The 27,036-nt window shown below is 42.7% G+C and overlaps 1 protein-coding gene across 1 annotated transcript in view; it reads left to right on the top strand.

The window, feature by feature from the left end:
- The window catches only part of LOC115085314 (desmoglein-1-gamma-like), a 136,860-nt gene that overhangs the window by 84,195 nt on the left and 25,629 nt on the right, over positions 1-27,036 (top strand). The window contains exons 10-16 of the mRNA XM_029591173.1: positions 2,685-2,819; positions 3,719-3,904; positions 13,195-13,466; positions 16,921-17,063; positions 18,899-19,123; positions 25,162-25,404; positions 26,451-26,578. Coding sequence (XP_029447033.1) covers positions 2,685-2,819; positions 3,719-3,904; positions 13,195-13,466; positions 16,921-17,063; positions 18,899-19,123; positions 25,162-25,404; positions 26,451-26,578 — 1,332 coding nt within the window. The remainder of the gene's footprint in view (positions 1-2,684; positions 2,820-3,718; positions 3,905-13,194; positions 13,467-16,920; positions 17,064-18,898; positions 19,124-25,161; positions 25,405-26,450; positions 26,579-27,036) is intronic.

Below are 27,036 nucleotides of genomic sequence, written 5' to 3' on the forward strand. Positions count from 1 at the left end.
AAGAATTAACAAAAAATTAGCTACACACCATGGGCTTGATTTTCAAAAGCATTTACATGCTTTAATCTGGGTTTTAAACATGCAAATGCACTTTACCCACATTAAGTGGCTTTTGAAAATTGCTACAATATATGCCATTAAATTAAATTGTCCAATAGTTTTACCCATGTAAGTGCACTTAATGCAGGTAATTGGATTTTGAAAATTGCTATGATAGCAGATTACATTTACATGCGTAATGCCTTTGAAAATTCATTAGAGTAAGGAGGAGAATCAGGAATATATGTAACATGTGATTTGAGTATGCATTATATTTTGATTTGTTTCATTTTTAAAATATAATAATGTTAATAGTTTTAGTGCTGTACATTTTTTCTGGGGTTTTTTAATCTGCCAGTAGTAATTGTTAAAATATTAAACTTAATTAATTAATTCAATTAAATTAAATCTTCAAACTACCTTTGAAGTTAGAGTGAGAATCATTTAAGTTATGCGAGAGAGAGAGAGATTTTTCCAGATGGTTAGATTGGGCAGGGCGAGAGAATTCTCAGCTATCAAAAATAGCAAGAATAAAGAACAGAAGTTAATGGTAGCCCTAAGCAAATCTTGTGTATTCCAAAACAGCAATATTATCTCAGCAACACAAAACTCCCAAGTCCATGTGATATCTATCTTAAAGTGTATTTGTGTACATCAAGCATTATTTTGTTAATAAAAATGGCAAAGCAGGCTTTGCTATTTTAGTTTATCAAGTTGATCTGATTCTATAGAGGAAACAATAACTGCAGGACTAAAGAGAACAGGAATAAATGAGGACAATAAGATCATAGAACTATTCAAAACCTACCTGTGAACAATTATAAAGATGAGAAACATCACTTAGAAATGGAAACTAGAAGAGATGGGGTCAATGATTGTCTCTGGTAAAAGAGGAAATAATATATACTATAGTCATTAGTGTGAGCAAGACAATTGCTTACCTTTCACCCTTAGCCTGAAGGATTCAGATTCAGGAAAGTTTATTGACATGGCCATTTGTACATGTGTTGCAAAGATGTTGCATAAAACAGTTAAAATAAGAAAAGAAACAAAAACATAATGAGGTAGATCTTCAAAAAATACGCGCGCGCGAACAAAGTACACCAGATTATATAAGATACGCGCGTAGCCGCGCGTATCTTATAAAATCCAGGGTTGGCGCGCGCAAGGCTGCGCAAAATTGGCAGCCTGCGCGCGCCGAGCCGCGCAGCCTGCCTCCGTTCCCTCCCAGGCCGCTCCGGAATCGGAGCGGCCTGGGAGGGAACTTTCCTTCTGCGTCCCCCCACCTTCCCCGCCCTTCCCCTATCTACCCCACCCCCCAGCCCTACCTAAATCCCCCCCCTACCTTTGTTGGGCAAGTTTTGCCTGCTTGAAGCAGGCGTAACTTGCGTGCACCGCCCCAGCATCCCCCGGCACAGGCCGCAGTGCCGGGGGACTCGGGACTGCCCTCCCGGCCCGCCCCCGAACTGTCACCACGCCCCCGGACGTGCCCCCAGACACGCCCTCTCCCGCCCCTTTTAGGAAGCCTCGGGACTTACGCGCATCCCGGGGCTTTGCGCGCGCCGGCAGTCTTTGCAAAATAGGTGCACCGGCGAGCGAGTGCCCTGCGTGCGTAAATCCTCCCGGATTTACGCGCGCAGGGGTTTTAAAATCTACCCCAATAGTTTTAATGTCAGAAAAATAAAATTACAATAAAAGGGAAAATTACCCAAGTTCTGTTACTGTTCCATATTATCTCAGGTCAGATTATGTTTCTGTCCTGGTGGCAGGTACAACATATTCTGCCACTATAACTGCTGCTTCCCCTCTTTTCCCTAAGATTGTACAGACTTTTTCCTGCTAAGGGGCTAAGGGAATGGGAAGCAGGGACTTCACGAGTAACAGGACAGAGAATATAGAATTCAGTGTGCAGGATAACAAAGGAGTGACAAAACATTTTGTAGAAGACATATCAGTTCAAAAAAGTACCAAATAGAGTGGTTACTGCGTTAATCCACTTGGATATGCAGAAATAAAAGGTCAGCAAAAACAAATTTTAGGAGATACCTTCTTTGCAAACATTTAGCGACTATTTATTTATTTAGTATTATTTGTTTAGGAACATTTGTTATTCTATCTTATACTGAAGAAATTGTCTTTACAATTTTTGAAAGCTACCCTTCATTTGGGTCAATGCAGTGAAGGGCATATAGCTCCCCAAAGCTAGTCACAAATGTGTCATTATACCAATAAAAAGGTATAACCTATTCGTTTGTTGACCTTTACCTGCTATTATGTTCCACATTTCTATATACTAATGAGAGGATTGCTAGGTCTTAAGAATATTAATAGTACAGTATTATTGAATAAAGGTTTCAGAGAGACTAAAATATCCAGAATGTACATATTTCATTTGAAAAGAAATAACAGAAAAATCACTCCAAAACAAACAAAAAAAAAGTTGATGATAAAATAAACTAATTGAAATTTAAAAAAAAACACAATACTTATAAACAATTGCCATGGAATTTTCTGAGGATCCTTAGGCATATTAGCAACCTTTCAGTTCTAGATCTGTGTGAGTAGAAAGGCAAAATGTTGACATTCAACTTTGCTTCTTCTTTAAGTCAATAAACAAATATTATCTCTTTTTCACAAAAATAAAGCAACAAAGCAGCTACAGTCTTGTTGTGGGAGGTGCAGATCTAGATGGAGCTGCAGGTGGAATGGCTTCTCAGTGTGGTGCAAGCATAACAGTTCTAGACGTCAATGACAATTTCCCAATGTTTGAACAGCAGTCGGTAAGAATACTTGTGGGCTTTCAATCTTGTCCATTTTTAGATGAATTGTATGTCTTTTTAAACTGTATTCATGGTAGCACTGAAATATCTGAGCTCTAAGGCAGGATGGGACACTGACATTATAAGAGGCTCTCCCTCCCGTCCCTAATTTGTGCTTTTCTGTTATATGTTCTATTTGGGGCAGAGGCCTGATTTCTGAAGTTTTAACTAATTAGGGCCTGGATTTATCAAAATGCGATAAGTATCACATGCAATAGCAAAAGGGGCGAGTTTTATGCTAATAGACTGTTTATCGCAAAATGCACTAATACCTATGCAAAGAGCTAAGTTAGTGCAAATTGCGATACGTGCCAGACCTGTTGTATTTCCTGCATACAACCACTGGGGGACCATTTTTAATGGTCCCAGGGAGCTCAGATGAGAAAGAGAGAGAGAGAGCCCCGTAACGCAATATTGTACAGCTTAACGTAAGCTATCGCACGGCTCAACGCAAGCCATCGCACGGCTTAACGCTATTGAAAACGTTGTAGCTAAAATCGGCATTAAAGCCGTGCGATAGGACTTCGCAAAATTGTAAATCCAGCCCACTCCCGCCCCTAACTCCTCCTCTTTTTCAGATTTGCATCGCACCATAGATTTGGTACTATCGCATGCGTTAAAGGCGTTTTCGCATGCGTTAATGGGGCTTTTCACATGCGATAAGCCCTTAACGCATGCGAAAACGCCTTACCGCATTTTGATAAATGGCCCCCTAACTTTTTTGCTTAATGTGACATTCTATAATACATAAGGGCCAGGTTTTATAGTCATTCTTTACTTTTATACAATCAGAAATATGTTCTTCATATTACAACTTAATTTTAATGCTTCAAAAAAAATTTGCCTGTCTCTCATTCTAGTATGCCGTAAATATACTTGAAAACTCACTTAGTGAGAGCTTGCTACGAATGAAAGTAATCGATCTTGATCAAGAATTCACAGACAATTGGTTGGCACAGTGCACTATTGTCTCTGGCAACGATGGAGGGTGGTTTGCAATAGACACAGATTCTTCAACTAATGAGGCAGTCCTGAGAATTGTTAAGGTATGTTCCATGCAAAACCTGTGAGATATTTTATAGAGTAGAAATAATACATAAATGTACAAGAAGCAACAGCAATTCTGAATGACCAAAATACACTCTGTGACCTTATAGAATCATTTTGTCAAATATTAAGTGAAATAATCATAAATGTATTTTTCTTATCATGATCTTTAAAATTTGTCAGTCCTTTCTCTATCTTAATTTTGTGATACATTGTTCAAAGATGTTCTTTTGTTCTAAGACAAGTTAGGATTGTTTGAACTTTGAAATCTAGATTTTGATAAACACAGAAGAAACTAATAAATACCTCAGATGCCTCTGCTTTGCTATTTCTGCATATGTTTTACATAATTTTACATGGGGAAAATCCCAAAGTAAAATGTCTGCCATTCCTAATCATATATTCTGCAATGTACAAGTGTCCTTTGGTTATTAACTTAAAATATGTCATTGCATTTTTTTTTTAAAGTCAGGAAAATGCAACATGATTGAATGTTTGGCTGAAATTTTGAGCTGTTTAGCCATCTTGTCCCTCCCATTGCAGCCTTCTGATGAAACGTGGGACCATGTCAGGCAGCTCATTGCCAATATGAACTGCTTTAAAAACTGAATTACTTGAAACTCTGGAATAAAACTTGTATGATGATTCGACAACATTTTAATTTTTTGTTCTGTCCACACCTACTATCTATTTATCTATATGCATTTTTCTGACTTTCGATTCCCTGAGTGTGTGTGTTTGTATTCATCATTTGCTTTGCCATTCCTTTTTTTAACCAAGTTTCTTTTAATAAAAGTAAACTATAATTTCTGGAAGAATATAATTAAAATCCAGATTTGTTGGGATCCTAATTATACTGTACCTCAAATCACAAAAAAAAGCATATGGGGTAATTTTATAACAGGTACATAAATTTGCTATCAAATACACACATAAGTTATATCAGTTTTCAAAGTTAATTTTAAAAATGATCCCATGCACTTTATTCACATACAACTGTACCTGCTATTGTGCGCACAGAAATGTTTTCAAGAAAATTTATGTGCAGGTTTTGAAAATTCTAAAATATGCATGGAAGTGCAAACTCACCCCTCGGGTAGATTTTCAAAGGGTTGCATGCGCACAACCCCCGAAAACCTACCCCTGCCTCCCCCTGTGCGCGCCAAGTCTATCTTGCAGAGGTTCGGCGGCGCGTGCAAGCCCCGGGATGCGCGTAAGTCCCGGGGCTTAGAAAAAGGGGCTGGCCGGGGGCATGTCTGGGGCGAGGCGATGGGCTGGGGTGTGTCCGGGGTGGTCCAGGGCGGGTCAGGGGGCGGGTCCGGGGGCATGTCCCGAGCCCTCCTCCATTCTGGCTGTGTCGGGGGTTCGCGCGCCGGGGGGATTTAGGTAGACCTTGGGAGTGGGTTAGATAGGGGAAGGGAGGGGAAGGTGGGGGGGGGGGGGGGGGGCCGGAAAAAAGTTCCCTCCAAGGCCGCTCCGATTTTGGAGCGGCCTTGGAGGGAACGGGGACAGCCATCGCTGCTCCCCTCGGGCTCGGCGCGCACAAGGTGCACATGTGTGCACCCCCTTGCGCGCACTGAGCCTGGATTTTATAACATGCACGTGGCAGCGCACGCATATTATAATATCGGGCGTAGATTTGTTCACGCCAGGTTGCGCGAACAAATCTACGCCCGTGCATAAGTTTTAAAATCTGCCCCTCAGTTTTTGATTTTGCGGACCAAAAGATAGTAGACACACTACCACAGGTGGATTTCCCACAAAATCCTAAGATATTACCAGCTGATACAACTGGAGTAGAGGTAGATCCAGAGAACAGGCAGCAGGTCAGGACAGGCATCAAGTCTGGAGAACAGGCCAATGGTTGGGGTGGGCAGCAGGCAGCAAATCTGGAGAACAGGCCAATGGTCGGGGCAGGCAGCAGGCAAAAAGTCCAGTGAGCAGGCGAAGAGTCAGGACCAGGCGTAAATCCAGGAAAATCCAAGTCCAGGCAGAAGACAAGCAAAAGTCCGAGTCTAGGCCAAAGTCAAGCAGAAGAACAATAAAAAAGGACAAGGAAAGAGAACAGACAAACGGAATCAGAACAGGGTACCAAGGGAAAAGGAGCAAGACAGGGGAACACGGCACATGGAAGCACAACTAAAGGAGCAAACATTACTGAGAAAAAAAGGAGACTTGTTGCTGAGGGAAGGAGAAGTGGGAGGGATGGACCTTTAAGGGGCAGCCGCCACTGACATCAGTTCCTGTGGCTTAGGAAGCACAAATAAGCGCTGGTCAGTGTCCTACTCTGCCTGGCACATGGGCAGGAAGGAGCTGCTGCTGCTGCTGACAGTGGTGGCATTTTGGGATAAAGAGGGAGCATCAGAGTCCAGTTAGTTTATGGTGGGGCGCCCTCTAACAGTACCTACCCCACAAGGTCCCCTCCTCTGTCTCCTGGGTCTGGATTTTAGAGGAAAATGTTGGTGAAATTCATAGATAAGTGGAGGGGCTTGAATGTTGCTGGCGGGCTCCGAAGAATTCTACTCAGGACCATAACCTTTCCAGGAAATGAGGTATTGGAGTTTTTTCCTTACTTTCTTAACATCTAGAATCTCTGTCACTTCATATTGTGTGTCTTCTTTGAGAATCATGGGTGAAGGCCAAGGCAACTATCTAGATGGCCAAGATAGAATAGCAGGTTTGAGGAGAGGCACATGAAATATGTCATGGATTCAAAGCGTGGGTGGTAGTTTAAGTTTTTAAACCATGTTTTCTATCTGTTGAACTATTCGAAAGGTTCCACAAACTGCGGAGTGAATTTCAGTGAAGACATCCGTAATTTGAGGTTGCAGGTACTTAGCCATATGAGTTCTCCTGATTGGAGTTGTGGAGCTGGACGTCTTTTTTTTATCAGCCTGTTTTTTGGATTGAGCAGTGGTCCATTCCAGGAGTCATTGTATGGTCTTCCAAAGATTGTGTATTTTTTGGCCAGTAATGCTGGCGGCAGGACAGGTTAATGGCGTGGCTACTGGCATGGGTATCAGAGGATGTCGTACAAAAACTAGGTAGAATGGTGAGGCCTCCTTAGCTCGGTTAATATGGTTGTTGTGGCACATCTCAGCCCAAGAAATCAAGGAAGACCAGTTGGTTCACATAGCATTGTAGAAACATTTTGAGTGACTGATTGGCACGTTCTGCTAGTTCATTTGATTGGGGGTGGTAAGCTGAGGAGAAATCAAGATGAATTACGAACTTCTTACATAAGCCCTTCCAATAATGGGTGGTAAACTGGACTCCCTTTCAGACAGGATGAGGTGAGGAAGACTGTGCAAATGGAAAACATGCTGGACAAACAATTGGGCCAATTCCAGGGCAGAAGGTAATCTGGGCAGAGGGGCGAAGTGAGCCATTTTAAAAAGTCAGTCTACGATTACCCAAATTGTATTATTTCCATTAGAAGGAAGAAGATCCCAGAGAAAATCGGTGGCCAGGTGGATCCAGGGTCCCTCAGGAGCTAGTAAGGGTTGAAGTAGACCCCAGGGTCAAGCCTGAGAGCTCTTACTGGCTCTCAGGCTCGACAGGTAGGGCATGACTCTACATATCTTTTGGTGTCCTGTTCCCACTGAGGCCACCAATAGTGACGGAAGAGGAGCTCCTTGGTGTGTGTCAGAGCCCTGGGTGGCCAACAATATGAGAGTCATACGCCCATTGGAGAACTCGTTCTCGCAGATGCTTGGGAGCTACCATCTTCCCCATGGGTACAAGCAAGATGGTAGTGATTAAGATTCTGGCTGGGTCGATGACATGACGAGGTAGATAGGGCAGTTTGTCGGAATTAATCTTCTGGATAAAGCATCAGCCCGTCGGTTCTTCTCTGCCAGGTGAAAACATGGATTGAAATCAAAATGATATAAAATAAAGACCATTGGGATTGTCAGGGATTCAGGCATTGAGCATGAGATAGGTTTGTCAAATTTTTATGATAGTCACTGGGTGTCTGGCTCCCTCCAAATGATGGTGCCGTTCTTTCATGGCTAATTTAATGGTGAGAAGTTCTCCGTCTCTGATGGTGTAATTCTTTTTGGTAGAAGAACATTTTTTAGAGAAATATGCACAGGTAACTAACATCCTATTGGTGTCTGGTTACAGAAGAATAACCCCTACCCCTAAGGAGGAGGTATCTACCTCGATGATGAATGGTCGTTTGGGATCCTGGTGCAACAAACAAAGGTCCTTGGTGAATTCTTCATTTAATAGTTCAAAAGTCCAAATTGCCTCTTGGGTCCAGTTCTGGGTATCCGTACCTTTCCTGGTCAAAGCTGTGAGAGGAGCCACCAGTGTGGAGTATCCATGTATGAAATGGTGGTAATAGAGAATCCCAAAAATCATTGTAATGCCTTGAGACCCACCAGCTGTAGCCATTCTAGAATGGCCTTTTTCTGGATCCATACATAGACTTGCTCAAAAGATTATATATCTAAGAAAAGGCAGTTCCTCTTGGTGGAAAGCACACTTTTCAAGTTTGGCATAAAGTTGGTGTTCTCTTAACCATTGCAGGACCTGTCATACATGAACTTGATGCTGGTCTGGTGTCTTAGAAAAAATGAGGATATCATCCAAGTACATTTATTTATTTATTTAGCAATTTTATATACCGATATTCATGGAACAAGTTACAAATCACCTCAGTTTACATAATAACAATAACCATTGCAAAAGAAATGCATTACATTAAACAAGGAAGTAAAACCTGGATGCAAACCAAAAGGGATGATCAGCAAATGAGATGGACGAGCAAATTTTTGACAGGGGAGGAAGGTGTCTAAGAACGAGACGGGGGGATAGGGGGAAAGACAAAATGATGTAATTGTAAGATTGACAGAGTTCCGTGCGGATTGCTAGTGACAAAAATTCTACTAGCGAAGCTGCAAAAAGAAATTTAAAGGGACATTGGAGTTAAGAAAAGGCTTCTTTGAATAATCATGTCTTGAGTCTTTTCTTAAAGGTGGTTGGGCATTGTTCGCGTCGGAGATCTGGAGGGAGCGAGTTCCACTGTGTTGGTCCAGATGTGGAAAGGGCTCTTTTTCTTAATAAGGATTTCATGGGGTAGGCCTGCAAGGTGTCTTTATATGCTACCCTCATCGGTCTGGAGGGAATGTGAGGTCGTAGTGGGAATTTAAGATCCAGGGGGGTGATGTTGTGAATGGCTTTATGGATGATCGTTAGCACTTTGTATAATATTCTGAATTTGATAGGGAGCCAGTGCAGATTCCGCAGGATGGGGGTAATATGGTCTCTTTTGTTGGTCTTGGTCAGTATCCTTGCTGAGGCATTTTGTAGCATCTGTAGAGGTTTGATGGTATTAGCAGGGAGGGCTATTTTTGAAAAAATTATTGCTTGGAGGACAGTCCGAAAGTCTTGGATGGAGGAGAGGTCTCAAACGTTTTAGGACTTGAAGTTTAAAAAAACAATCTTTTTGTGATACAAACAATGTGAATATGGTCTGTAATTATTTGAGAGATGGTTGATGATTTGTACCACATTTTTCTTGTATTTTCATGGTTAACTACTGAAGAAAATAATAAAGTTCAAATTAAAAAAAAAAAAAAACAATCTTTGGTGGTGGTGTTGATGAAGCTTTTGCAGTTCAGATGGTTGTCCATGCTGACTCCAAGGTTTCTGACTTGTGGAGAGAGGGCTGGTTGTGTAGTAAGGTATGTGTTGGACAGAGAGTGATTTCCTTCTTGGGTGATGAGGAGGATCTCAGTCTTCTTGGTATTTAGGATCATAACATGTGAATATAAGAGGTCCCGAAATATATTGTTTCCCATAGCTTGAAACTCTACAGGGGCATTACATAGCCCAAAAGGCATGACTAAATACTCATAATGGCTGTCTCGTGTATTGAAGATGGTTTTCCACTCATCTCCTTCTCAAATGAGAACCAAGTTGTAGGCCCCACCACAAATCCAATTTAGTAAAAATCTGAGCCCCTTTGAGTCGATCGAAGAACTCCATGATCAGCAACAGTGGCTTTCAATTTTTCTTTGTAATAGCATTAAGCTCATGATAATCGATAGAGGGTCACAGAGACTCGTTCTTTTTTCCCCCGAAGAAGAACCCATCTCATGCCAGAGAAGAAGATGATCTGATAAAGTCTCTGGTCAAGTTATCTTGAATATAATAGGTCATGGCCTCCATCTCCAGGTCTGACAGTGGGTACACCCTTCCATGAGGGGGTATCGTCCCCAGCATCAGTTCAATGGAACAGGCATAATCCTGATGCGGAGTCAAGGTCTATGCTGCTGTTTGCTGAAAACATCAGCGAAGTCTACATAAGAGGTGGGTAATCCAGGCAGAGTTGAAATGGATCATTGAAGTTTAAGTGCCAAGACTCTCACTTGGGCCAAACAGTGTTCATAGCACATGGGACTCCATTTAGACAGTTGTAGGGTACCCCAGCCAATGCAAGGGCAGTGCAGACCAACTATGGCAAGCTCATAATTACCTGGTTGATAGTAGAGAGCAAGACATAAAGGCAAATTTGTTCCTGATGTAGGAGGCTGGTGTTCATGGTCAAAGGTGTTGTAATTTGTGTAATACTCCCCGGAAGAGGCTCCCCAGAGACAGAGAAGACCGTGAGGACAGATCTCAAGGGCTCAGTTGGAATTTGATATTCTTGCACTATTCTTTTCTCTATGAAGCTCCCTGCAGTGCCAGTATCCAAGAAGGCTTGAAGGTAGTCTGGTCTTTCACAAGTGAAAGCTCACAGGGAGTAAGATCTGTGGAGAGGAGCCCAAAGGACCTAGGGTGGCCTCTCCCACCAATCCTAGATCTGGGAGTTTCCCTCCTTGAGAGGACAAGAAGCCACATAGTGTCCGAGACCTGCACAGATTAAGCTGCTGAAGTCGTTGACATTCCTCGGGGGAGATCCTAAGATGATTCACTTGCATACGTTCTTCAGATGAGACCCTAGGTTCTGAAGGCTTGGCCAGAACGACTAAGCATTGGAAAGTGGAGGCTAGTTAAACCAGACTATGGAATGAAGCCCTCTCCTGAGACCACTCCCAAAACCTCAGGTCCAAATGGATAGCAAGCCTGATTAAATCCTCCAGAGAATCTGGTGGCTCCCATCCATCCAGTTCATTATTAATGGATTCGGATAGGTCTTGCCAAAAGATTGCTGTGAGGCTGTCCTCTCCTTACCATAGCTCAGAAGCCAGAGTCCGAAATTGTACAGCGTACTCCCCGACAGAACAAGATCCTTGACGAATTTGTAACAAGTCAGAAACTGCAGAAGCAGTACTTCCTGGTTCATTGAATACCAGATGAAAATCGTGAAGAAAATGATCTAAGTCCTCCAATATAGGGTCCTCTCACTCCCATAGAGGAGAGGCCCAGGCCAAGGCAGAACCTTCCAGGAGGGATAGAATGAAAATAACCTTTATTTTGTCAGTGGGGAACAAAGATGCCTGGAGTGTAAAGTGCATATGGCACTGGTTAATAAAGCCTCTGGACTCTCAAGCATCTCCATTGAGGCATAGAGGAGGAGGTAAACAAAGAACAGGGGTGGCGGGAGGTACTGGTGCCAGTGCTGCTGCAGCGATAGCATCCATTTCTTGAGGACTCCGGTTACCTGGTCCAGAATGCCTTGTTGTTGCTGGACTTGAGTTGCTAATCCAGGGATGGCTTGTAAAGTCATCAGATCCATTCTGTCTATGGCCTCAACAAACTATTAGATTTTGTGGACCAAAAGATAGTAGTCACACTACAAAGGGTGGATTTCCCACAGAAGCCCAAGATGTTACCAGCTGATATGACTAGGCAGTTACCTAGAGGCAGAGGTAGATCCGGTGAACAGGCAATGGATGGTTGGAATAGGTGGCAGGCAGCAATTCCAGAGAACAAGCCAATGGTTAGGACGGGTAGGAGGCAGAAAGTCCAGTGAACAGGCAAAGAGTCAGGACCAGGCAGAAATCCAGGAAAGTCCAAGACCAGGCAGAAGACAAGCAGAAGTCCAATCCAAACAGGCAAGAAGGTAGGACAGACAAACAGAATCAGAACAGGGAACCAAGGAAAAGGGAGCAAGACAGGGGAACACAGCACATGAGAGCACAACTGCAGGAGCAACCAGAATTGAGACAGAATGCTCAGGAGGCCTATTGTTGAGGCAAGGAGTAGCGGGAGGGACGGCCCTTTAAGGGGCAGCTGCCCCTCACATCAATTCTTCTGACTTAAGAAGTGTGCTTAAGCATGAGTCAGTGATGTACTTTGCCTGGTGCACAGGCAGGAAGGAGCTGCTGCTGCTGATAGCGGCAGCATTTTGGGTCAACAGAGGAAGCAACAGAGCCCGGTAAGTTCGGGGCGGACTGTGCTCTAACACTCAGACCAAATAAACTTACAAGTATAGGTAACATACCTGCATAACTATACCGCATATTGGATGAGCAATTTTACAACTGGCTATTTTGACAGGTACAGCATTGTTTTAGCAGTGAAAATGCCTTTGAAAATTACCCTTCTTACATGCATAAATTAGTGAAGAGTGAAATGAACCCAAACGGCATTCACTTTTGGGATGTGAAACAAAACAGATTCATAACTGAGCTGGAGAACCTTGGCTAGTAATGTATGCTATTAGAAAAAGAACAGATGCTGGAAAGAAAAAAACAGTGGAGTCAGGGGAGGAAAGATTCTAATGCATCCTTTGTATATCTTTTGGATACAGTAAGTAGGCATGCAGTAATGAGAGACCTGAAAGAAATAGATTAGATTGTGGCTTAGAGGGTGAGATTACAAAGAAGTACAGTACCCAGCTAAAACTGCATTTTAGCCAAGTAAATCTATCCATTTAAAAATTTGGCCCACACCTCCCAGATTGTTTGTACATATGATATTGCAAAATCCAATAAAACGTTTATACAAAAAAAAATAATAATTTGGCCACTTTAACGGCTAAATTTGTATGGCTAAAATTGCAAGCTGCACAAATGTAGCTGGATTAATAAAGGGACCAGGTCAGCGGGTGTTCGTGCAGTAGGTTTTCAGATTTGCAGCCACACAAATGACAGGCCTAAACCTACCTACTGAAATTCTGAGCAAGCAGATTTAGTCAGATATTGAGCCACAGAAATAGCCAGGTAGCTGAATACTTGCGTAAAAACAACCAGTTAATCTTATCCACTCAGCAAGCTTTTCAATATTGTCCCAGTATAAAGCACAGTTTAGCAACTTGCCACAGATCCTGTTCTGTATAGTTTAGATAACTGGTCTTTGCCATGCTGACTTTATTCTCCTCTATATTTCACAGGCACTAGATTATGAACAAATGCAAATGATGAATCTTGGCATTATTCTCACAAACAAAGCGGCATTTCACCAGTCAATTGCTTCACAATTCCAATCCAAACCCACCATTATAAAGGTTCAGGTGCAAAACGAGAAAGAAGGAGCCGTTTTTCAGCCGTCTTCCAAGCAGTTTACCATCCCAGCTGGCATGACCAAAGAACAATGGCTAAGCTACATTATTGGATCATATACGGCCACAAATCTCGACACTGGGAAACAAGCTACAAATGTCATGTAAGATGCCTTTGGAAGATATTTCTGTATAACTGAGTGTTTTGTAGTGCTTGGATTTCAGAGTGACTGGCTCATCATATCACCTAGGTTCTGAGAGAGGGTTTCCATCTGTACGATGACGCAACTTGAAAGTCATATTCAAAGCTGATGTGACCCACAATGGTGAAATAAATCTTTCAGGAATAACCGAGGTAGAAAGAATGGTTTCGTCAGCTGAAAAGCTTAATTCTCCTTTTACCTTTTTTTAAATAAAGAGAGCCATTTGAAGTTGAGTATTGCTTTACCATTGTGGTAAGGTACATTTTACTCACGAAGTTGCAACTGAAAGCAATTTCAGATCTCATTTAAAAAGTGAACCTTACACATTTTTTTTTTTATTACTTCTGCATGCATGTGAGAAAATGCTTTTTTCATGCCCTATTGATAAATAATGTTTAGCATTTCTAAAACTGAACAATATTTTTTCCCTGAACAATATTGTGTGTCAATGCTGTGTTAAGAATCTAACGGCCTGCTCATGTACTTTGGAATCCCAGAGATTGTGTCACCTAAATTGGTTCACCTGATCCAGGCTAACGAGTGGGCATTTTCAGTGCAGACCCAATCCTTCGATCTTTCTTCATGCCATGATGGTGCTTCGGAATATGTATAACAGAAGTTGAATCAGGAACAATAAAAGAATAGTCAAATTGGTCTGACCATGAGACTGGTGATACATTAATATTAAACACCTTCTTCTCAAACATATGTGTCCTGGCAAAACAGTAGAACAAGGGCCAGATTTTAAAAGCCCTGCGCACGTAAATCCAGCTGGATTTATGCGCGCAAGGGGGTTACGTGCACCAAACCTATTTTGCATAGGTCCGGTGCATATGTCCCGGGGCTTTGAAAAAGGGGTGGGAAGGGGCGGGGCGTGGGCGGGGTGCCGGTCCGGGGGCGGTCTGGGGACAAGACCGAGGCCTCTGGCACAGCGGCCATGCCGGGGGATCGTGCGCAAGTTATGCCTGCCTGAGGCAGGTGTAAAAAACAAAATAAAGGTAGCGGGGATTTAGGTAGGGCTGGGGGGCAGGTTAGATAGGGGAAGGGAGGGGAAGGTGGGGGGGGGAGCAGAAGGAAAGCTCCCTCTGAGGCCACTCCAATTTCGGAGGGAACAGGGAAAGGCATCGGGTCTCACCTAGGGCTCAGCGTGCGCAAGGTGCGGCTGCGCGCGCATGTTATAAAATCAGGCGTAGATTTTAATATCTGCCCCCAAGTGTATGTCCACTTTCCTGTGTTGGAACCAGAATCAGTTTCTTCAAACCCAATGTAGAAATAACCGAAGGGCATCATTAGGGTTGTCCATATATAAATTGAAATCTCTAAGCAGGAGAAATTCATGCTTCCCCATTGCTAGGGATGAAAGTAATGCAACAAACTCACTAGGACTGGATTTGAGATAACCCAAAGGACAGTAAACAAAGGCAATTCTCAGACTAACCAGTTGACATATAAGGACTTCAATACCATTTAAGACTAATATGTCTACATGAGGGAGGGCTAGATAGAATCCAGAAAATGGCAAGTACTCCCCTCCTCTTTTTCCATCACGGCCATGGTATCCCTATGGACACAACTCGTTCAAAAATATTTGGATCAGTGTCCTTAATCCAAGACTCAGTCATGCATAAAATATTAATTCCACTCACTAATACTGAATCATAAATGACAGCTACCTTATTTCATACTGGTTATGCATTGATGCATCAAAAACCTGAATATGCCAATGGGATTGTAACAAGCCTGACTGAGCAGGTAAATCAAATTACTAACAAACATCCCTCTGGCTGGAAATGTACTCCTTGCTTGCTCTCCTTGCTATTTTGCCAGTTTTCCCCCAGAGTGGTAGTTTTGCCACCTCATAGTTTGCATTGCACACACATGCAGTTCAAATACAAGGCAACAAAAGTGCCATTCTAGCAATAGCCAGTGAAGAAACAGGAGCAAGATAGGCCACTCTCCTCAACCTCCTCTTCCTCTTGCTGCCACTTCCATGGTTCTGGGGGAATGGGAAGAGAGAGAGAGAGTGCACTAGAGGGATGCACCAGGCCAGGTGTGGAGGTTCTGTGTGGAAATTCTTCCATCGAGGGGTTTGCACTTTGGGGACAAAAGGAGTACAGATAGGGACTCAAACCTGAAGTCGGAGAGGTGAGGAAAACCTTCTTAAGACCTGTCACATTAATATCAAATAAGGGCATTATAATATATTTACTTACGATGCCCTAATTTGCACATACATTATATTTAAATGTGTTGGGTTAACACTAACACATAAAGAATAATAATGCCCTTGTGTGCCTCTCTATCCACTGATTGCTAATCTCTAATACTATTTCTCTGTACTGCAAATTGTATTCCCTTTTCAACTTCAGCATGTCATCAAACACTATCTCAGTTTATTCTTCCTCAGTTGAGTGTTCTCTGTTTCTCTCTTCAGTCCTCCCTGTCTCTCACCCCGTATCTATTATTTTAATATGATGATCAGGTTGTACTATAATCTAATGTCTAGTAAAGTTGAGCAGTCTAATTTAAGGACTTTATTATATTTTAGTTGAATTTACATAGATCCCTTATGCTAAGATATAGAACACAAAGGCACATGAGCTTATCAGTGTTCATGTTGCTCTTGTTTCTCTCTCTGGAAGGATATCAGGGCTCCCCAAGGGTTTGCGGGGCCATCAGGCACTCTATGTCACTACTGGCTTCTTAGAATGGGGGAAAGGATTTACCCTTCAAGGTCCAAGGTATTAAAATGAAAGAAGTCCAAAGAGACTCAGCACACAATGATGGAGCTTTTACTGCAAAAAATGTTATGATGGGTGAAACAGTGTTTCCTAAGAGGCTGGAACAGAAAGCAGAGCCATTTCTTATGCTCTGTCCCTTCCAGCCTCTTCCCTCTCCTCCTGTTCTCCGCACTGGGAGGGGAGGGGCTGGAGCAGGAAGCAGTTCTTTGCTGAGTGAGATTCAGCTCAGCTGGAAGGCAGTGAATCTTAAGCCAGCTGTTGTCCCCCACCAGATTTTTGCCACCCTAGGCACAGGCTAAATGTGCCTATTGGTAAATCTAGGCCTGCACATAGTTACATGTATTGGGGGTAATGAGTCAGGCATTAAGGATTAAGTCCAGCTTCTCACAAAGAGCACATAATAACATACCACCCAGAATGTCTAAAACTGCAAAAGCAAATAATCTATTTCAAAATATTATAATATAATGTTATACACTGGCAGTAAAATATAACTAACATATTTCTGCGGAAGACCATTTGTGTTAGCTATGTAGAATATTATTCTAAATTTTCATTAATTTATCTTCATATATTTTATAAAATTAAACATTTATTATAGGGTAAAAATGCAATCTATGCATTTTTAGCATGTGTGCCTTAAAAATGATCATCTTTTTTTATTTTCACAACAGATATGCAAAAGGACGTGATGCAGAAAACTGGTTAATCATTGACTCTCATACAGGCGTGATCAAATTTTCTAGGGAAATGACCCGAGATTCTATATATGTCATCAATGGCACATATACAGCTGAGATTTTGGCCATCAGTGATGGTAAGAAAACAGGTGTAGTGGTTGATAATGTTTGTGGTGCAGTTATCGAGATTTTTTGCCAATCATAAAGTTATCTTCTTTGTATACACTTTCAGTCCTAAAGCATAACTCAAGAGGTGGTTCTCAAAATAGTCATTTGGATAGACCCAGAAAGTCAGCTTTCTGAGAATTCTACATTGAATATTCATGAGAGAGATTTGCATACATTGGAGACCATGCATGCAAATCTAATACATATCCATTGTGAATATCCTGAAAATCCCTCTGATTGGTGTGTCCCAAGGACTCTGTTGAGAATCCTTGCTCTAGAATATGTTAGTAAGTTTACCTTCATCTCCCATTGCAATAATTGTGAGAAAATATTTCAATTATAATGTTTTTACTGTTTTTGGTAGAATACAGTAAACACTGGGTTTATCTGAAGAGGATTTAAATGGGACAATAATTATTATTATTGGTGTTGCCTTCCTTAGATTATTGCAATGTTGTATTTTTGGGCCTCCCTAAGTCAACAATTAAATTCTTGCAACTTATTAAAAGTTCAGCAGCTGGCCTTATCTCTGGATGCCCCCATAGAGGACATATATCACCAGAACTGGTAAAGCTTCACTGGCTCCCAACACAATTTTGCATTAGATTTAAAATATTTGTGCTGGTATTTAAATGTTTACATGGATTAGTACCTCAGGGTTTTTCAATTAAATTACATCCTTATCATCCTACTCATGTGCTACATTAAGAACATAAGAAATTGCCATACTGAGTCAGACTAAGGGTCCATCAAGCCCAGCATCCTGTTTCCAACAGTGGCCAAACCAGACTACAAGAACCTGGCAAGTACCCAAACACTAAGAAGATCCCATGCTACTGATGCAATTAATAGCAGTGGCTATTCCCTAAGTAAATTTAATTAATAACCGTTAATGGACTTCTCCTCCAAGAACTTATCCAAACCTTTTTTAAACCCAGCTACACTAACTGCACTAACCACATCCTCTGGCAACAAATTCCAGAGCTTAATTGTGCATTGAGTGAAAAATAATTTTCTCCAATTAGTTTTAAGAAAAATAGAGTAGATTTGTACAATGTACTCTCTATCTAGCTTGATTGAAGCTATGTAGAGCATTCAGCAAACTAAGTAGAAAGTACATTGTACAAATCTACTCTTTGCTCTTTCAGCACTCCAAATGACACAAAATGTTCACTAATGTATACTTTACATGTCGTAACTTTGACTGTGTATGAAAAAGTGCCCCCCCCCAACCTATCCTGCCCCCGCCTCCAAACACCCACCCCGAGTTTAAAGTACCCCTCTTATGGTGGTATAATTAGTAAAGTGACCTATTGACTTCATTGAGGCTCTCTCTCGCTCTCTTCTCCAGCAGCCTGAATCACAAAATACAATAAAATCATTTTCAGCTGGTATCATGGCCACAACACTGACAAAAAAGGTATAGTTATTTCCAGCAATAAAACCCATTATCACATGCATTACCCTATCACATTTGTAGTTAGAAACCAATCATTACATAAACTCTGTCCTAACTCCTCCCACATGCATATCTAAAGTTTCATTTGCATATTAACACACATTGTGCTTTTTAACACACGTGTTAGGGCCCTAACACATGTTAAGGCCTTATAGCAAAATGATGAATGACCCTCTTGGGTAGCAAAATAGAAGTATGTGTGAACATATTCTTTTAATTGCATATAGAAAGTTATATTCTTAATAGACCTGGAATGGAAAAGGATAATCCGATCTATGGCTTAAATTTTCTATTTCTTCTAAAGATCCCTCACAACTCTTTTTTACAACCATTTTCTTGTTATAGATGGTTCTGGTCCTGCTAAAACTTCCACTGGTACCATTGTTCTTAATGTTCCGGAAACCAATAGAAACTGTCCAACTCTTACAACTGAAACAAGATACACATGTTTCGATGCCCCAGCTGTTGATATTACTGCTATAGATAATGATGCTGCCCCATATGGTGCTCCTTTTACATTCAACATTGTTGGTGATTCTTCAGGGCTGTGGACCATCAGCCAAATAAATGGTGAGTACAGACAAAAGGGGTGCTTTGTAATGATTAAGGATGACAGAAAACCAGTGATAGTTTTCACTTGTGACATGCAGCAGCATCATGAATGGACTAAAATACTTCTAAAATTACCAATATTCTAGTATGCATCAATGGAACACTATACTATAGTACGTACGGAACTCAGTGCAGAATCTGTAATGCTTCTCCAAGCAGATGAACTTTGTTCTATGGTTGTTTTAAAATTGCATGCGGGCAATCAGAAAGGAGGAGAAATCTAGATATAAACCCCCCAGCTGCACCCCTACCCCAGATGAGAAACAGTCCTCCAGAAATTGCCTCACCTGCAGCACCTTCTTCTGTCCTCCCACCCAGACAAAACTTTCCCAACAGAACTCACCCCATCTGAGCATTGCCTCCTTCCCAGAAATGAGAGTTAATGTGTGTGACATACTGAAGAGCACCATTTTCAAGTAGAACAGTGAACCTCCAAGAAGCAGGCATGCTACTCTACTCTTCCTGCTAAACCACCTGCCTTGGGGAGAGGGTTGGAGTGAGGCGTTTCTGAAGTGAGCTTAACGGTGGAGGGTCTTCATCTTAAAACGGTGTCCTCAGTGAGTAAGGTGCCAGAAAGGAGGATTTATTGGTGGTTCTGTCAGGGAATTCTTCATTTCAGAGGGGTTCCTGGAAAAGGGAAGGGGTGTGTTTTTTGTCAGGGGAGGAACCAGCAAGGGAGATTTGGAAGGAAGCTTCTATCTGGGTAGGAAGAGATTTTGAAGGGGAGGGGGAGCTTGAGAAGGCAGTACTGCCTTAAGGGGGATGGGAAGAGGGGACCCATAAGCTCTTGGACTAACCTTTCCATTCCCACTAGCTGCCAGTTGGAAGAGGAAGAAAGATAGGAACAGAAGGGAGAGGGTAGGCTTAACCCAAAACTCCATGGTGGACATACATTTCTTCTGGCCACAGCATATTCCTTTTTACTTTACATTTTTCAAGATTGTCAGGCAGTTTTCCAGATGTCATCTACAAACCCCTTTGTATTTCCTATGAAATTAATTTAATGTCATAAAGAAAAACTGGTTTTACTTCTATTTATAAATCATTTACAAATATATAAAAGAGGTATCAGTACAGATTCTAAAGCATTCTATTTTCCATCCTGTACCAGTGAGATTCTATGCTTTTTATCTGTTCCCAGCCATTAAACTGATTTCCAATCCATTGACATATCTTTAAGGCCAGTCCCAGTCATACATTTGTATTATCTAGGCAGAAAGAATAGCCTAGTAATTAGAGCACTAAACTGTGAGTCAAGAAAAGTCCTAGGATGTGAGTTCAAAATGCCCCCCTCCACTGTCTCTCTGTGTGACCTTGGAAAAGGCATATTATCTAGGGATGTGCATCGTTTTTTTGACGGATGAAAATATCTAAACCGTCATGTATTGGGGGTCCCCGAAAATGACAGGAAAACCCCACAACATTTTCGTGTGGTTTTCTTATCGTTTGGGGGGGGGGGGGGGGGAGAAAGAGCACACAGGAAAAAAAAATCCCCAAACCCACCCCAACCCTTCAGATCTAATTATTTACAATTCCCCCACCCTCCCAACCTCCCCAAAACTTGCCTAAAGTCCCTGGTGGTCCAGCAGGGTTCCCGGGAACGATGTACCCCTCTCAGACTGGCTGCCACTAATCAAAATGGCACCGATGGCCCTTTGCCCTTACCATGTGGCAGGGGCTATCGGTGACATTGGTTGGCCCCTGTCACATGGTAGGAGTAATGGATGGCCCGTGCCATTTTTTGATTCCTTTCTTGAAGGTCCTTTTTTTGATTCCTTTCTTGAAGGTCCTAGTATTTGCTTCAAGACTTAGGTTTTGCGGTAGGGAGTTCCATAATTGTGGTCCAGCAATAGATAATGCTCTTTCTCTCGCTGGGGTAGATTTTATAATTTAGTGCGAACGCGTACTTTTGTTCGCGCACCAGGCACGAACAAGAGTACGCGGGATTTCAATAGATACACGCGTTAGCCGCGCATAGCCATTAAAATCCGTGATCGGTGCGCGCAAGGCTGCCGATTTTGGGCAGCCTGTGTGCGCCGAGCCGCACAGCCTGCCTCCGTTCCCTCCGAGGCCGCTCCGAAATCGGAGCGGCCTCGGAGGGAACTTTCTTTCGCCCACCCCCCCGGCCCTATCTAAACCCCCCTACCTTTATCACCGGATTTACGCCTGCCGGAGGCAGACGTAAATCTACGCACGCCAGCGGGCTGCTGGCGCGCCATCACCCGACCCGGGGGTTGTTCCGGAGGGCGCGGCCATGCCCCCGGAACGCCCCCGGGCCGAAACCACGCCCGCAGCGCCACCCCCGAAACGTCGCATCACCCACGTCACGCCCCCAAAACTCCGCGTCACGACCACCCGCCCCCAACACGCCCCCTGACACGCCTCTCCATGCAAGCCCTGGGACTTACGCGCGTCCCGGGGCTTGCGCGCGCCGCCGAGCCTATGCAGAATAGGCTCGGCGCGCGCAGGGGGGGTTTAGGGTAGGTTTTCTGGGGGTACGCGCATATCCTACGCTCATACCCCTTTGAAAATCTACCCCACTGTATTTAAGTGTGCTGATTTCGGAGATGGAATTGGTAGTGTTCCATTATTCGCTGATCTGGTGGATCTTTGAGGGGTATGGAAGTGTAGGGTGGCTGTAAGCCATTCAACTTTGTCATTATAGAGGGTCTTATGGATTAAGGATAGTGCTTTAAACTGAATACAATCATTTATTGTTAGCCAGTGTAATTCTTTTAAGATCGGAGTTATATGTTCAGATTTCCTGGTGATGGTTAAAATTCTGGCTGCTGAGTTCTGCAGTTGGAGTGGTCTAGTTGAAGAGGCAGGTAGGCCTAATAATAAGGCATTGCAATAGTCAGTTTTTGAGAAGATGAGTGCTTGCAGAACTGTTCTAAAATCTTGTATAGGTAGGAGGGGTCTTAATCTTTTTAAAACATTTAGTTTAAAATAACCATCTTTGATTATATTATTTATCCACCGTTTTAAGTTCATTTCACTATCAAGCATGACTCCAAGGTCTTTGACTTCATATGTGATTGGGTATCTTTTGGCATTTTTCAATACTTGACCCTCGATTTGTTTGTTCATTTTATGGCAGATTATGAGAAGTTCTGTTTTATTTATATTAAGACAAGGCACAACATGACAGTTACAGAGGGATATACAGTGGGAGCAAAGAATATGGGGTTTTTTTTGTGTCACTTACACACCACCTCCCAGGGGTACAATAGGTGAGGGACAGACAGAGCAGGAAGGAAATGGGACCGTGGGGGAGAGTCATGGAGTGGGAAAGTAGTAGTGCAGAAGGTTACAGAGGTTGGAAAGAGAAACAGGAGCAAGGGAGAGAGAGTATGCAAAAGTGAAGGTGGGCACAGGGTGGGAAAGGAATGGGACAGGGAAAGCACAGATTTGTGTGAGAAACATGGGGAACAGGATGGAAAGGGGAGTAGGGCAGAGGACACAAAGGGTAGGAAAGGAGTATGGCAGAGAGATGCAGGGAGACAGATACAATGAAAGAAGAGACAAGTAAATAAAAAAAGAAGGGAAAATATAAGGAAAGTAGCACAAGCAAACTAACAAGGTGGACCAAAACGTTTAGTCAGAAATATAAAACAGAGGAATAAAATTTTCAAAAGAATTTACAGATACAATGGAAGATAGTAACATAAAAAAAGAAATGGCCAGTAAAAGAAAATAGAACTAACAAATTAAATAAAATAAAAAAAACAGAAAGGAAGAGAATGATGAAAAATTCAAGGAAAGGACGGGTGATTATGAGATGCTGTGCAAGAGGCAAGGAAAAAACACACAGGAAAAATAATAGGGGCGGATTTCAAAAGGCCTGCGTACATAAATCCCGGGGTTTACGTGCGTGGCCGGGCCTTGTGCGCGCCGCACGAATTTTCAAAGAGGCCCGGCCACGTGTGGACACCCCGATACGCGCACAAGTGCCGGGCCTCTTCCAATGGGAGGGCCAGAGGGGAGGAGTCTGGGTGGGGCGTGGGGGGGTGCCATTGTACGCTTGTCCACGTGTTGGCAACTGGCCGGTGCACGTAAATTTGCTTCTGCTCCCAAGGAGCAGTAAGTAAAAAAATAAAAAAATTAGGGGTAGCTAGATAGGCATTAGGGGTCGGGGTGGAGAGGGGAGAGGGAAGGAAGGTTAGGTAGGGGGGTAGGGAAGTTCCCTCCCAGTCCGCTCCTTAATTGGAGCGGACTGGGAGGGTACTCGGGGAGGCTCAATTGCATCGCCGCGTGTACTCTTACAAAATTCGGCCCCTCTGCGCGCGCCACCCACACACGCAGATTATAAAATCCAGCACGCGCATGTTATAAAATCTACCCCAGAGAGAACAGGGATATAGAGATATTGTGAAGAACAGAGCACCAAGAAATGCTATACGAGTTTGAAAATGCTGGTTTTACAGAACATTATTAAAGGTGACTTTTAAAAGCTCAGCACGCACCAAAGCTGGGAGATACGTGCACAAGGCAGGCTGGTGCGTGCCGAGCAGATTTTAAAAGCCGCCCGTGTCTGCGTGTATCTCCCGCTACACGCTCAAATGAAAAGTTCCAAAAAAAGGGGGCAGGGTGTGGCTGGGGCTTCGGGGGTTCCTGCATTTTACCTTGAAATTTGTGCGCAAATACACGCACAGGCATGGTTGAGGCCCCCGGCTGCATAACTTTACTTCTGCTCTGGATGACGTGCAAGTTATAAAATGAAGATAAATAGGCAGATCAGCCGGGTTTTAAGGGTCAGGGCTAACAGGAGAAAAGGGAGGCTATTAAACCAGGGGTGCTTGGAAGTCCTATCCCTTAACTGGGCGAACTGGGAAGGAACTTGGAAAACTGGAAATGCCTCCAGCGTGCATGTCTATTAAAATCCCCCCATTTATGCAGTGGCAGCAGGATTTGTGCACACATGCACGTGCCCACTTAAAAATTGTGTGCACGTATATGCTCACTCAGCCTGTTTAATAACAAGCGTGCTTATTCGTGCATGTTATAAAATGGCCATGTCCCTTCGCGCAGGCCGATGAATGTGCACACTTGTGCACCCATGCGCCTGTTTAAAGGTTGCTGTCTATGTGTTTTATGCTACAGTATCATATACTAGTAAGAGTGACAAAGGAGTGTGTTGGAGAATTTAAGAATATAAATCTAAGATTTGTTTTTTAGATAGAGTCTGTTACATATAAGTCAGTTACGGATCGGCCTGGGTTACGCAGTCTGGAAGTTAATTAGGAAGAGCTAGAGGGTTTTAGATGGATTTTTATATAGTGTGTACCCTATGTGATGCTATTTTTCTTATGGTTATGGTTTGAATTTGTATACTTATTTTAACATGTTTTAGTGATGATTGCATTCTGTATAACTTAATTCTGTATTGATTTATTATTATATTTGGCATTTAGGATGTTGTTCTCCACTTGAAGTTTTTTGGTAGATAGGCAAGCAAGCTATACATTTTTTAACAAATAAAGACTTGCTGGACCAGAAAGAGGGAGGGTTTATTTCTGCTGGCATTTGGTAAACCAAGTAAGCATGCACCCTGACTGGGATGCCTTCTCCCCAGAATTGATGAAAGCTGCCCCCACAGCATTTCCCGAGCCTCAGCTATCCCAAGGAATCTAACCTAGATTTCCCACATAGGAGCTTGCGGCACTGCCACTGAGCCTTCAGACCCAGCCACTACATGAGATGTTGTTACTATCTGCTATTTGAAAAAATGGTGTCTTGCATTCAGGGAACTGTGCAATATTTTGATTTACATTTTACAAATGTTTTGAAGTGTGTATATACCCATAGCATATTTAGAAAAGGGTGATCAATATGCAGAAGTTCCCATGTAACAGAGCACCCTGCTCTGGGATTAGGCAACCCATTTTGGTCCCATAGGCAATAAAGCAAACCAAAACATTTAAACGATTCCAAGAAACCTATGGACTCCTATAACTATAACATTAATACTTTTTAAATATTTTTTTTCTCAACAGCCACAAGCGGGAGACTTGTAGCGAAGAATACACTCGTTGACCAGACATCTACGATATCCGTCTCTGTGAAAGATAATGGGAATCTAAGCTGCAGCAAGCCATTTGATATTCCTGTGATGCTCTGTACATGTAACCAAAATAAAATATGTATAGAAAATGGGACTGGTAAACAGACAGACAAAAATGTCACCCTTGGTCCTGCTGCGATTGGTCTCATAATCCTAGGCGGTTTAATATTGCTCTGTAAGTAACCTAGAACACTACTCTTCTTGGGCCTTATTTTCCAATATCGCATTGGTAACGCATTAGGGGGCGTTACCAATGCAAATGAGGCTTCTTTCGTGCAGTGGGGAAACATCGTGTGCGGCGATGTTTTCGCCATTCGCGAAAACATTAGCGCCGCACGCGATGTTTTCCCACTGCACGATGATTCTTTCAGTCTTATCGCGGTGCACGATAGTCCCAGACAGCCGGAGAGAGAGAGACCTGAGTAAAATAGCAGACAAATTAAATTCAACATTCAGTTTGTGTTTATAGAACAAGACACAAGCTGGCATGCATATAATAGATTGTTTTATCTCTGTGAAAAACCCATTATATCACACATAAAAATTAGCCCTCATTCTTCAGAAATCCCCCAGCGAAATGGTAAGAAGTACATGGACAAGCCACTAAATGAACCTGTATGGAAACGTTAACTGGTGCTGATTTCCATGGGAAAACAACGGTTTTTGCTTTCCCCTTGATCACTTTGAATGATTACCTCAAAAGACGGTGGAGATCAGCAGAATATGGTCGCCTTTCAACCATGATAAAGATATCACTTTAGTGCCCAATACTCAGAAATAAGTCTATGATTTAAAAAAATCTTTCTTGAGCAAGACTTGGAAAGCTACATTTTTTAAATTAGAGTGCTTTCCATTTCAGAAATGACAGGTTTATAAGACATGTTCTTTTAACCTGAAGTCCATTACCTCCTATTAATCAAGTTGTCTTAGGGAATAGCCACTGCTATTACTGGCATCAGTAGCATGGGATCTATTTAGTGTTTGGGTACTTGCCAGGTACTTGTAAGGCTGGATTGGCCACTGTTGAAAACAGGATGCTGGGCTTGATGGACCCTTGGTCTGAACCAGTATGGCAATATCTTATGTTCTTATGATGCACTATAGGGTTCTTCCCATTTTGTGACTATGGGAAAAGTGCATAGTACATAGACCAAATTGTTTCTGTATTGGTAGCCCAAGAGTAAAGAAAATAATGAACTATGCATCTTTTCCATTCAACAGTGATACCGTTTTTGTTGCTACTGTGTAGCTGTGGAGCTGGAAAAGGGGGCGGATTTATGCCTGTGCCTGACGGATCAGAGGGTGCTATTCAGCCTTGGGGAATAGAAGGAGCCCACCCTGAAGATAGGGTCAGTTATCGGTTATGAAATTGTACTTATCGCCTCACTGTGAAATCATTTTAGCATAACCATAATACATCCTTTCATTGCTGCAATTAGGGATGTGCAGACCAAAAGTTTAAGTCCATAAGTCGAAAGGGGGTCCCAATTGCGGTTAATATGGACATATGGAGAATTCCATAAGTTGAGTCTATGTCCATATGTGCAAATAAAAATTTAAACCCCTCACCCGCCTTAATCCCCCCCCCCCCCCCAAGACTTACCAAAACTCCCTGGTGGTCCAGCGGGGTCAGGACGCCATTCCTGAACTCCTTTGCAAGGAGCACGTGACGTCGGCGTCACGTCGGAGTGACGCAGCGTCACGTGATTCCCCTCGGGTTCGCTCCGGGACCCCTCGTTGGGCCCAAAAGGAACTTTTGGCCAGCTTGGGGGGGTCAGGAGACCCCCCCAAGCTGGCCAAAAGTGCC

The sequence above is a fragment of the Rhinatrema bivittatum genome, chromosome 2 (genome assembly GCF_901001135.1).
Source record: "Rhinatrema bivittatum chromosome 2, aRhiBiv1.1, whole genome shotgun sequence".
In the NCBI taxonomy this organism is placed as follows: domain Eukaryota; kingdom Metazoa; phylum Chordata; class Amphibia; order Gymnophiona; family Rhinatrematidae; genus Rhinatrema; species Rhinatrema bivittatum.